General features: G+C 39.5%; 1 protein-coding gene across 1 annotated transcript; it reads right to left on the bottom strand.

The window, feature by feature from the left end:
- Positions 1-2,556: 2,556 nt before the first annotated feature.
- Positions 2,557-13,484, bottom strand: LOC121251167 (F-box protein SKIP14-like). Its single transcript, XM_041150523.1, has 2 exons — positions 12,230-13,484; positions 2,557-3,983 (listed from the first exon to the last, which is right to left on the bottom strand). The coding sequence occupies exons 1-2, from the start codon at positions 13,100-13,102 to the stop codon at positions 3,405-3,407; spliced, it is 1,452 nt and encodes a 483-aa protein (XP_041006457.1). The 5' UTR covers positions 13,103-13,484; the 3' UTR covers positions 2,557-3,404.
- Positions 13,485-14,075: the final 591 nt, after the last annotated feature.

The raw sequence follows: 14,075 nt of genomic DNA, 5'->3' as shown, positions 1-14,075 counted from the left end.
CGAAACGGCTTAAATACCTCAGTATTGCTTTGTTTAAGAGACGGAAGACATTATAACTTTCATGATTCATTACTTGGAATGGTAGAATCCAGCTTGTTCCAAGGACCGGTCTATTTTAACTGTTATCCCAATTATTCTTTATCATTATTTGATGGTAATATTTTACACGCCTTAATACTAAATATTAAAACAAATGGCTATCAAATGATGAAAGGGTCACATGTTTTAACAGTAGTCCACAGGATTCATTATAAATTAATGAAAACAACATTAGAACCACAAGCTTTAATTACTAGCCCTAAAGGATATACATTATCATTACAATCTAGCACACAAAATTCTAGTATACAAATTCCTAAACAAATCAATTGGAATCAAGTCACACTTCCTAATGAATGGCAATTAGAAAATATCACTCCAACACCCAAAATAGAAAATAATTTTAAAGATAATCTCGAATATATAGATCAAAAAACGGATGGGACGGTTCAAATAGCTTTTCAGCCTTTTAGAAGATTTTTCTCACATTATTCCTCTCCAGCACATTCCAGTTATCATACACCCAGATCTATTCTTACATCAATTTCTAGAAATAAATCTCAAAATTTTGACACCAGATCTTTTGATACTAGATCCCAAAATCTTGACACCCAGATTCGAGGGATCATTCCTGGAAATATTATTGATACACCAGTATATGCTATTAGGAATCCTGATAGAGCATCTACCTCCCAAAATCCTGAAAAAGAACCATCTTCTCCAACGTATTCTCAAGTAGTTGGAGATGATGCCCAAATATATACCCTGAATAAAGAAGAATTTAAAATTAACAAAGAATATCTCAAACAAGATTATATGAAAGAAGAAAATAGTCACAAAAGAATAACATTTTTCTCAACCTTTACAAAAATAGAAAGAGATTATATTCAAGAAAAATATTACGAAGATTTAGAGAAAATACAGATCAATATTCCTTTCTTTACATGGTTTGAGATATATAAATCAAACCAATTATCTACCATAAACAGGACTACTAATCAATGGATTAAAGGAGAAAATAACCAAATTATTTATGAAGAATATCCCCCTTTTGAAGCCATCAAGTACAATCAAAGGAATACTCAAATTCTGGCTACACCAATAAAAAAACATAATATTACAAATACTGAAAAAAACCTTAGTTATTGTACAATTTATAATTATAAATATTTTTTATCTTTTTTTTTTTTTTGTTTTGTTTTGTCTTTTCTTGTCTTGAGATTTTTTTTTTTTTCAGTCTGATTACTAGTTTTATCGTTGATGCTGGATTTAATTGCCTAGACACGAAGGGGTTTAAGTGACATCTTCAATGGAGATTTATCGTTATCTATTCTTGGTCATCCGAAAGGTTAAAAAGAATGTCGGTTACTATTAGTTTTTTTTTTTTTTTTTTTTATTGTTGATGCTGGATTTAATTGCCTAGACATAAAGGAGTTTAAGTGACATCTTTAATGGAGATTTATCGTGATCTGTTCTTGGTCATCCGAAAGGTCAAAAAGAATGTCGACTACTACTAGTGCTGTTTTTTTTTTTTTTTTTTTTTATTGTTGATGCTGGATTTAATTGCCTAAACACAAAGGGGTTTAAGTGACATTTTCAATGAAGATTTATCATGATCTGTTCTTGGTCATCCGAAAGGCCAAAAAGAATGTCGACTATTACTAGTATTGTTTTTTCGGGAATAATCGAATTCTGCCATCAAATATGAGTTTCTTCCAATAGATGATGATACAGTTTACAAGTTCTAGATACAGTACTGGTGCCATTTCATTGCGGTTACAACACTTTAACAGTGTGTTGTGTTTATACCCTAACAACGGACATAGATAATGAGAAATCATCACCATGGGAGGATCTGGTGCATGAGTTCAGACACAATTAATATAGCATCATACCCCCATACGCCTACATTCCAAATTCTGATCCTCAAGCAAGTAGGATAGCTAAGACCTCGTTTGTTTTTTCAGATGAGATGAGATGAGTTAAAATTAAAATTAAAAGTTAAATAAAATATTGTTAAAATATATTTTTTTAATATTATTTTTATTTTAAAATTTGAAAAAATTGAATTGTTTATTTTATTGTGTTAAAATTTGAAAAAATTGTAATGATTAAATGAGATGATAGGAATTGTGAAAACAAACAAGGCTTAAGATTGCACCAAACGCAGTCTTTTGCGGGCCCTAACCGACTTTATCGCAAAAAATATTGACATCTAGATAGGTGGAGGTCGAAGAGAAAAACATGGGATGCAATATGTGTTAAAGACTCAACCCAATCCTTCATAAGAACTCGAATAAGATGCATAACAATTCTCACTCATTACGAAACCAGGGGAAAATGGAGTAAGGTTACCTTATCAAGAATGAGATGCTACTCCATGGGAACAATAGCAACAGAACAAAAACGGACATACAATCCTCCTCATCTACTGGTCGATTACAATATTACGAGGCTGCCAAGACCAAATCACCAAATCACAAGACATTGGGAATGTTTTTTTTTTTTTTCCCCCGACCAGGAGACAAATGGGAATGCTAAACCTATAGGTTACTTGAAACGGAACAGCTTTGCAACAGATCCCATGAAAAATAATAGATCAGTCAAGGTGCAACAGCTGCCTATGTAAAGCAAGGTGTCACAGAGCTGACACAAAACACAAGTGTCATAATACCTCCAGCACTCTCTGCTTTAGTATGATTTCTCCTTATCTGCATCGATTGAAAAAATCCCAACTTTTATGACAAGAGTGGTCTTCAGCAAACATTACCAGAAGCAGATGCTACCAAACTTCCACAGTTACGCGTACAAATTGAATTCTTCAGTGTCATCAAAGAACACAAAGCATACAGACAAGAACCACCGAAGCATGAGATCATCCTTACTTGACACAAAATTATTAATCAAAAGCCTATTTTTATTTGACCAGCATTCCTCTTTGTTTCTTCTTCTTCGTCCTCAAAGAACACAAATAGTAACGCCAGGAGCCAGAGAAGCATTAGATAATCCTTACTCGACACAAAAAATTATAAATCAAAAGCCTATTTTTATTTGACCAGCATTCCCTTTTATTTCTTCTTCACCCCCACCGGGCGGGCGGCCGCCAGTTCCCTTCTTTCATTCAATTCGTTTTCTTCATTTTTTTTTTCTTTATTTTATTCTTCTCCTCCTTGAACATCCTATATCAAGGCAGCGACAAGGCACCAACTACGCTGTTAGAGGTCTGCTAGTGGTACACTTCCACTGTCTTCACAAGCTGCATATTCTTCACGATTACAGGAGTTCCCACTCCTACCATCTATGCAAGTGGCATTTGCATTATTCATCTGGGCAGCCAGCCAAACGATGTGATTCTACCACAAAACCTACATCCAATGGCGATGCACAATATCTTCCCTATCTGCCACAGAAGCAAAACTGGTACCAGGTCTCTCGATGAAAGATGGTGCACCTTTTTCACCTGGCCTATCTTGGCCATTAGGGAGCTGCTTCCAACAATCCAAACAAAGGGAGTCTAGACAAAATGTTTCCTCATAATCACGGTCCTTAATGCAGCGCCCACAATTGATACAGCGTGCTATGCAGAGTATGCAACCCCTGCACAACTGGGCAGTCTGATGTTTCCCCTGACAATTCTCTGCTGGACAATCATAAACTAGTCTAAACTTCTGGCACCTGGGGCAGACCTCAACATCGATGGCACAATCATCATCAGAAGAGAGATACGACTTCCCCCCATGATAAATCCGTGGTCGGCGGGCACTCAGCTGCATATGCTTATCTGCATTCAGCAACAACTGCAATTCTTCAAACTGTTTGTCCATTATACTGTGGATGCCCCCGATTCTTAAGTGCTTTATTCCGGGCAAGCCAACAGACTTGAAGGCCCTTAAGTTATCCAATAAGCCATCAACACTAAGTCTGACACATCCTGGGACGCTTAGCTGCATACAAGAAGTTAGCCAATAATGAATTAATAAAAGTTCAAGATAAACATAATAATCGAAAAGGACAAGGAATCAGTAGCAACAGTTAGAAACCTTTGGTTCTGCTGACTCAAGATTTAGATGAAAACCGAAAAAAGAACAACCTGACACATGCAGCATCAAGAGCTGCAAAAGATGTCAAATTTTTTGCCATATAGATCCCAACTCAAATGAGATCACCAATGAAACAAATTGGCCTGGGTAATGATACATCTACAACTATTTTACAACTCTTTACAATTAACCAATGTAATTGTGCCACTTCATTAAAAATAATTTTAAATTTACATAACTACCCCCATTTGAAATAGAGTTGTAAACTAGTTGTAACTTTATCATGGTTTGGGCAGGTGCGTTTTGGGCTTGGGCTAGGGCTTTGTTAGGTTCATTTTCCCAGATGGGTTTATCTTTTTTTTTGGCACCCCAACTAGGTGTTTTCTCTTGTATACATCCAGTATACTTGGCTACACCTATTGGAATTAATAGATTTTTACTTATAAAAAAAAAAAAACTTTATCATTCTCCGACTGGCCTATGTTATAAGCATCAGTTAGTATAATACTAATTGCTGATTGATTTTCATTTATGGTGTTAATTTACTATAGTAGTATGAATATAATCAAGACCCATAGAGTATAAAACTGCCTAATTAGGACGGTTATGGAAACCTGCCGAGTCCTTATGGATAGAATCATTGACCTAGCTGCAATTAAGGGGAATGAGGCTACTAGAACCAAAGAAATCAAGCCTGCCAAACCCATTAAGCCTAGGATTTTCTGCTTATTGAATTGAAGTTTGGAAGTTTCAACTTCCAAACTTTGGTGCTGCATGGTAGAAAAAAGTGAAGAAAAGGTGGATCACTTGCTCCTTCAATGAGGTTGACATGGCTTTATGGAATAATTTTTCAGCAGAGTCAGGTTAGCATGATTATGCCTCGGAGAGTGGTCGATCTTCTTGCCAACTTGAGAGGCCTTTAAGGCAATTCCCAAATTGTAGCAGTGTGGAAGATGGCTTCCATTTGCTTATTATGGTGCATTTGGATGGAAAGAAATAACAGGAACTTCGAAAATTAGGAGCTCTCTCTGGATGATCTTAAAAGTTTCTTTTTCAATACATCATTTCTCTAGGCTATAGCTATAGACTTCAATGTGAAGATTTAATGATTCCTAAAAGTAAGTTCTTCACTATTTGTGGTACTTTTCTTATTTGGTAATAGTAAATAATGATGATAACAAATAGAATAGAAATAAATTAAGGGCTTGAATCATGCATCAACAGACGAAATTTTCATGACTTCCTTGTATCTATCTCAAGCTCCTAATTAGGTGCATTCTCTTATATACGTCCTTTGTATTAGGGTGATGCCAATTTTTTGTATTAATAAAAATCCGTTTTATTTATAAATAAAAAAGGTTGGAAGCTTCTAAGAAATCCATAAACCACTGGGAATCTGCAGCCAATCAGGCTGGCTTTAAACTGGGCTTTATGCCTTAAAACTATAGCTTTTTGTTAACCAAACACACCACAATTTTTCAGATTTTTTTTTTTTTGATAAGTAAACGATAATGTTATTAATAAAGAATAGGCAAATCCTAAGTACACAAAATGGTATACAAGAGATAAGACCTATCTAGGTCACATTATTAGAAACTAAAAAGTCATGAAAAGTCAAGCAATTAAAAGCTAAAGCTATAGCCCATAGAAATAAAGTACGAAAAAAATGAGTACCAAGTTCCTCTAGTGACCGCTCCTTGTTTTCAAAAGTCCGCTCATTCCGCTCTTGCCATAAGCACCACATAATGCAGGTCGGAATCATTTTCCATACGGCTTTGATTTGTGGGACTCCTCTCGGAAGTGTCTAGCTAACCAATAGATCAACCACCGTTGCAGGCATTACAAAATATAAGTCAGATCGGCTAAACACTTCCAACCACAAGGCTCTAGCTATCTCACAATGTAAGAAGAGGTGTTCTATTGTCTCCCCGAATCTCTTACACATACAACACCAATCGAGGATAACTACTTGTTGCTTCCGCAGATTATCAATAGTCAGAATCTTCTCCAACGCTACTGTCCAAGTAAAGAAAACCACTTTAGGAGGTGCCTTATTCCTCCAGATTTTCCTCCATGGAAACTGAGTATTTGCTAGATGTGAAAGGGATTTGTAGAAAGATCGGACCGAAAAAATGCCCTTACCCACAGGTGTCCACCACAACCTATCAGCTTGCTGATTGTTCGGCTTCACAGAATATAATAGGCTGAAAAAAGCCTCAAAGCGGTCTACTTCCCAATCTTGCACCACTCTACTAAAAGTGACATTCCACTGCACTTGGTCCCCTGAACGAAGCATGAGGTCCGCTACTGAAGCATCTTGAGTACAAGCCACACGGAAAATAGCTGGAAAGGAATCCTTAAGGGCCTCATTCCCTCACCATATGTCCCTCGAAAACTTGATTAAGGACCCCCCCCCCCAAGAAAAAAAAAACAGTACTCTAGCATGGCTATAAAATTCCCCCCATCCACGTCGAATATACTTCCAAAACGCCACACCATTAGCCCCATGTGGTTCTTCGGTACACCATCCGCCCCACAAGGTCCCATATTTGCAATCGACCACCTACTTCCATAAGGCGTCTGATTCCATGTTATACCTCCATAATCATTTCCCAAGTAAAGCCTGATAAAAAGTTCTCAATTTTTTTACACCCAAACCTCCTGATGAGATTGGTCTACACACCTTGTCCCATCTCACCAGGTGAAATTTGGATTCGTCCCTCATCCCACTCCATAAGAAATCCCGATACAATTTTTCAATCCAAGCCGCCGCACTAGCAGGTATGGGAAACAAAGATCCCAAGTGCTCTTGATGAGAGTCAAATGTCCACCCTTCAACAAATACAATCTCTTCCACCCTGCCAATCTCCTTCCTATCTTCTCAATAACAAGATCCCAAATAGATGAGGCCCTTGAGGCCACCCCCAGAGGCAATCCCAAATAAGACATGGGAAGAGAAGCTACCTTGCACCCAAGTATACCAGCTAGTTGCCGAGTATCGCTAGCATTCCCCACTGGCACTAACTCTGACTTGTCAAAATTCACTTTCAAGCTTGACACTGCTTCACAGGAGGAGAGAGCCTTCAATGCCTTCAACTGATTGTGGTCTACCTCACATAATAAGAGCGTGTCATCTACAAAAAGTAAATGAGACAAAGTAATAATGCCCCTATTGGGGTTACCAATCGGGAATCCAGCCACAAACTGTGAGCAACCACCGCGGATATCATCTTACTAAGGGCCTCCATAATGATGACAAAGAGAAGTGGGGATAGTGGATCACCTTGCCTCAAACCACGAGAACTACTAAAGAAACCTGTGGGACAGCCATTGATCAAGATTGAGAACCTTGCCGTTGAGATGCACCAACTAATCCACAACTGCCATCTAACCCCAAACCACATCTCCCCAGCAAGTATAAGAGGAAATCTCAATTTACATGGTTGTAGTCCTTCTCCATATCTAGTTTACAAATAACCCATGGCACCCGACTTTAATCTACCATCCAGGCCTTCATTCACTATAAAGACCGAATCCAGAATTTGACGACCTCGAACAAACGCATTTTGTGGCTTCGAGATGATCTAACCCAAGACCTCCCTTAACCTGTTTGCAAGCACCTTAGAGATGATTTTGTACACCCCATTCACAAGGCTAATAGGTCGAAAGTCCTTAATCTCCGAGGCTCCAATCTTCTTTGCGATCAGCGCAATGAAAGTGACATTAAGGCTTTTCTCAAACTTCCCAACCGAGAATATTTTCTGAAACACATTCATGATGTCCTCTTTCACTACCTCCCAGCAAGCTTGGAAGAAGCACATTGAGAAGCCATCTGGACCGGGAGCTTTATCTTTAGCCATGTGTCTCACTACATCAAAAACTTCCACCTCTTCTAAAGGCCGCTCCAACCAAGACGCTGCCTGAGGCTCAATAGTGTCAAAGTCAAGGCCATCAAGCTTAGGCCTCCAACCCTCTCGTTCTGAAAGCAATTGTTCATAGAAGCCCACCACATGCTTCCGAATCCTAGGGACCTCCTTGCATTCCATACCATTAATATTCAACATTTCAATGGTATTAGTTCTTCTATGGGAATTAGCAAGTCTATGGAAGAACTTTGTGCTCCGATCCCCTTCTTTTGACCACAATGCTCTCGACTTCTGACGCCAAGAGATCTCCTCCAAAGATAGAATTCTCTCCAATTCTGAGTTCAACTCTACCTTATGTTGTAGCTTTTCTAGTGAGAGGACTCTATCCTCAAGTATCCTCTCAAATTGTTGCAACTCCTCCATCATGGATTTCTTTTGCTCCCCTAACTCACCACAGGACTGAGCATTCCAAGTCTTAAGATAATACTTCAAGGCTTTAAGTTTACCAGCTCAAATGAAAGAGGGGGTACCAAGAAACTGATATGAAGACCACCATTGCCCAACCTTATCTACAAAGCCTTCACTTTTCAGTCACATGTTTTCAAACTTGAAGGATCGGCACCCGCCTTGTATGCCACCACAATCCAACAAGATGAGAAAATGGTCTGAGCAAAGACGTGGCAACCTCTTTTGGCACACCTCCGAATAATGCACTTCCCACTCCTATGAGATTAGAAATCTGTCCAGTTGAGACCATGTTTGATTATTCGACCAAGTAAAAGAGCCCCCCATGAGAGGAATATCCAACAGGTTTAAGTCGAATATACACTCTAAAAATTCTAACATTGCTGGGCACATCCTACTATCTCCAGATCGTTCACTAGGGAATCTGATGGTATTGAAATCCCCTCCTATGCACCAGGGAAGCTCCCACCAGCTATGTAACCCAGCAAGCTCCACCCATAAAAGTCTTTGATCATTGTCTACGTTTGGTCCGTATAAACCTGCAAAAGCCCACAAAAAATTGTCTATCACACTCTTGAAAGAGTAGGCCACAGTATACTCCCCCACGAACTCCTCCATTTTCTTCACAACTCTTTTATCCCACATCGATAAGATTCCACCCGAAGCCCCCTTAGAAGCAAGATAAGTCCAATCCACATAAGTACAACTCCAGACACTTCGCACAATCCTCCTAGAAACAAAATTCAGCTTAGTTTCTTGTAAACATACTATGTCCACCCTCCACTCCTGAAGCAAATTTTTTATACGAAGTCATTTATTTGCTTCATTCAATCCGTGGACATTCCAAGATACAATTTTTGGCTTCATATAGGAAAGGCAAGCCCTTTCCCCTTGGCTCTAGCACGACTTGAGCTTCCCTCATCATTCATCGACCAAGTAAGACGCTTGAGCTCCCGCTGTTTTTTAGACCCTAGCTTCTTAGACTACAAATGGTCTGCCTCTATGGCAGTAAATAGGGCCATTAACTGTTCTTCATAACCTACACACTCCATTCCAACACAATATTGGATCTCCTTCACATTTCAGAGCACCCAATCCGACACATTTGATTCATTAGGTAACATACGATTCAACAGGATAGGCTACCCTTCACTGGGAACCCACTACAGGTTAGAAACTGGTCTCCTCTCCTCCTCCTCGAAAATATTTATGTCCTACCATTCAACCAAAACATTGCTAGTGGAAAACTGAGTTTTAGGGACACCCTGGAATCCTCACTAGCCAAGTTTTGAGGTAGCCCATCGTCGTCCTCCACCTCCATAGCTATCTCCACCTCACCTTCCACCCATTCGTAGATTCTTGAGAGGGCCCTTTCCGTCGACATAGACTCCAGGTGGTCCAGGAAGCGCACGGGGGCCTCCATTTGGGGAGGCGACGCCTCTATGGTGGTCATTAGCAGTTTCTGTCCACACGGGGGAGAGGTGACAACACACGGCAGCAAAAACTCTTCAAAAGGCCTAGATCGCGACCCTAACTCACCTTCTGCCTCCATCACTAGCGCCATCTAGGTCGTCGGAGGACCCACGACAGGTTGTGGTGTCGCTGATGAGGACTTTGGCACAGTGGCTGAGCCGCTGTTAGCTGAGGCCCGTCTGGAAGCTTCTTGGCAGACGACCTTTTCTTCCCAGCAGGCTTGGGCCCAATTCCGAGAGGCCCAATAGCGGGCCTGGTCTGAAAGGCCTTTGATAGGCCTGAGCCCTCCTTCGATGGGTCTGGGCCCTCCTTTGATTTCTGCCCAGCCCGAAGTTCCTTACTCAGCCAAGGCCCAGCCCTTTCCTCCACACCCCTTTCCTCTTTAAGTTCGACAATAGTAATCAGACTATCAACCTGGTTCTGCAACTTACCCAGTTGCACCTTCACGTCCCATAGGGCACAAAGCACTTCCCCCTCTGCCACGCTACCATCAGGTCTACTCCCACCACGCCAATTTTTCAGAAAATTCTACTGCCACTCAGCCTGTTTTTAAAAAACAATAGAAAAGGGGCAGGAGACTTCCTCCAGGTTTGACACCCCTCACAGAACACATTTCCCCAAAGTCCTCCAGAAAGTAAGGAAAACATAGATCACTCTCCAAGTCTCCTGCAACTTTAGGTGAGAAAATCCTTTTGACTTTCAGCACCTCGATTCACAGTTTTCCCAGGGAATAATTGCTGAAGTCCTTTCCTTACAAATCTGTACATGTTGGATCCCAAATTTAAACCCTAGTCTACCACTCCCTTTCCCTGTTGCTGCTACCACTACCTGGAAAGCAAGAGCTTTCCCCCTTCAATTTCCAAGACATAGTAACTGTTTTATCTTCCAACAGTTTAATCAATTCACTAATTCTAAGTTTTCCACCTACTATACAACCCAACAGTATAAGTAATCAATTTTAGAGGCTGTCACTTTCTGTCCAGTTTCTACAAAAATTCTTGGGTATCTTTCTCTAATGTTCAAGAGTTCATGTCAGGAGTAGGAAAGAATGAGGCGTATTGAAATTCTTGAAGCTAAGAAGTAGTAGACATGATCAGACCCTTACGTCTTCAAATGTCAATGCAATGTTTCTCTAAGATCGTTTCATGTAATACAATGTTCTGTAGCCTTCTTTCGTAGCCCTTTTTATGCATCCAATAATATGTGAAAAAGATGTGTGAATGTAAATGATTTTATATGCATGCTTCTGCTATGTGATGTGTAACTTTTACAGACACGTATTACATGATGAAAAGCAAAGGAAAGTAAAGAAAGGTAAAGATAAACAAAAGAAAAGAAAGAAAAAGAAAAAGGATGTGATTGTAAGAATGCCTGTTAAGGATTTCAAAAAACAACTAATGTGCAGTGGCACCAAAGCTCGAGGAGCAGCAAGCCATCTTGTATGGGCCACCAACCCTTATACATAAGGTGCAAATGTGTGTTGATCACCAAGAGATTAATGAAAATGGTTTGTGACGCGCACAAACGCGTGTGTATACATATGAATGTTTTATAAACTTGTTTCCAACTTATTTACAGTATGTTGGGACTACTTACTAAGCAATCAAATCACATTTGTTTTTATGTTTTAAATACCTCTGGTGAGGTTAAATATGAGGATGCAAACTAGAACCCCCAAACACCCAGTGCCAATAAAAAAAAACTAGAACCAGCAATAGAGACCATGCCCTAGTCAATAAGCGCTCATCACATAGGTTAGAATTCAGTTAATGTTGGAATAGAATGAAATTGAGGGTCTTTCCCTAATTTTCAGTTTGTGTGGTTTTTCCATCATTACTTTTAAGTTTTAATTAAATTTTCAGTCATGTTTTGAAGTATTTATGGATCTCTTATAGCCTGACCCTATGTAATGTTTTATTTTTTTTCAAGATAACTGCTAAGAAAACACAACAAATCTTTCAAAAGCTATCTGAAACACATTAAAGTCGCTCAAGTTGTAAAGAATGCCTGAATGCCCTATGATTTTGATTGAGATGCAAAAGGGCATAAATATCACATTCAGTGATGTATAAGAGAAAGGATAATACGTGAAATTTTATGTATCTTTGTATATTGAATAAAGAATAATGGAAGATGAGATAATGCTCTCTTCAGTCACTAAATAGTTTCAAGACTATATACTTTAACCTCATGAAATCATTAAGCACATCAGAGGAAGAAAAGGAAACAGAAAAGCATCTGGAGACTATACGCGACTAGATATGAAAAGCACAAATCATATATGTTCCAAGATACTTAAGAGTTATAAATACCAAACATATCAAAAAAAAAGTTATAAATACCAACCTTTGTCAGTCTTGGATTGGTTTCAAGTACGTGCTTCAAACCACTATCTGTTATTCTTATGCACTCCACTAGGTTCAAGCACTGAAGGGTACCTTGTGCCCTGTTAGCCAACTTCAGAAGAGCATCATCCGTGATCTTCTCACTCAACGGCTGATCAATGTGAATAGTTCTCCATAGAAGATGATCATTTCTAACCGTATCGCGCAAAGATTTGCAAACCCTTTCTACATTGAGAAGGTCCTGCACACCCAGATAGCTCAAAGCAAAAAACATGGCATCGTGGGGTGCACCTCCTTCACCGTCATCAAAACAAGTTTTCCCGCAATCCCTCAACTCCCGAGCTCCTTTGCTCACAGCCCAATTTCCAAAACGGCTGACACTCATAAAATCCTCCACATTTCCATCCAGTCCAAAAGCATCATCAAGAAATTCAGTCTCAACCCCAAGTCCATCAAACCCATCACAAGGAATTGAAATTCCGCCTAATTTCATGTTACCAGAATCAGGTGCAAACTTCATGGAACCATTCCAAACCCAATTTAACCCTGCAAATAGTCCATGAGGATCAGCACTCTCATTTTCCGCTTCATCAATCCCAAAACCATCACAACCTGAATCAGATTCCTCCCCCCAATTTTTAAACCAACCCGTGATCGTAATCGTAGACCTTATATCCATTCCAAATGGATCACTAGGCAACTTATCGATAACGTCATCAGCCACCACCGATTCGCCATAGCCGCCCAATTCAGCCTTGCCCATTTCGCTGCAATCAGAACCCTCCAACTCAGAATTCAAACCCCAGCAACTCCAAGAATCGCGTGGACCCTCACAATTCATATCCGCGTACCTATTAGAGAAACTGAGAGGCATTCTTGAATCTCAGGAACCCTACGCCAAGACACCCAGACCAGGTCAAACAACCCAATTATATACACCCGCTTATTATTGAGGTGAAGAAGAGGAAGGACAAAGAAAAGATCGCAACGGGTTCGGAAAAAGGAAAAGAAGCCTAATATAAGAGACTTCGCAACAAAGAGCAAGAGGTGGAGACTGCGAGCGAGCGAGCGAGGGAGGAGGCGGGTGGAGAATCAGAAAGCCAGATGATCCTTGGACCGATAGAACTAAGAACTCTGCATTCGGTGATTAGATGGATATGTTTCCTTTGCCCCTTAACCTCTTTTTTATTCTTTTCCGAAATTTAATTTGTTCGTTTTTTGCCTAACGAAAATTAAATCCATAAATATAATCCCAACCTCTTCAAAAAAAAATATATATATATATATATTGTATAGTCTAATAATAAATGAGAAAAATCTTCAAAAAAATAATAATAAATGAGAAAATATATTTTTAAAAAAACTATAGAAGAACATCAGCACATAAGACATGGTAATAAATTAATAATAAGAAGAAGAAAAATAAAAAATAAATAAATGGAAGCAGAGAAACTTGTAGGTTGCATCTCCTAAACTTGTCTCGAAAGAAATGACTATGAGAGACGTGCATACCCGGCAACTTTCATCAGAGGAAGTAAAACACAACCGTGTGTCCTGGGTCTTTGAATGGTTGGGTTGGGTTGGGTTGGGCCGATGTTCGGGGACAGCACCTTAATACGTCCGAGCCTAACTATATCCCTTTTTGTATAGCTTGGAACGGACGCGGTCCGGAAAAATCACCAGACCCAAGACCCAACTTGATTGTATCAAATTATGTCCATTTAACTTGTGTTGGAAGTTCTGAACCTTTTTGACAATAAAATCCCTTGTGTTGGAAGGAATATAAAAAGGGTAACGCTGCACCCTTCCAGGAAGATTATCGAAAGCTCCTGTCGATAATACTTTTT

This window comes from Juglans microcarpa x Juglans regia, chromosome 2D (genome assembly GCF_004785595.1).
Source record: "Juglans microcarpa x Juglans regia isolate MS1-56 chromosome 2D, Jm3101_v1.0, whole genome shotgun sequence".
Lineage (NCBI taxonomy): Eukaryota > Viridiplantae > Streptophyta > Magnoliopsida > Fagales > Juglandaceae > Juglans > Juglans microcarpa x Juglans regia.
This window is presented reverse-complemented; position numbering and strand designations above follow the sequence as displayed.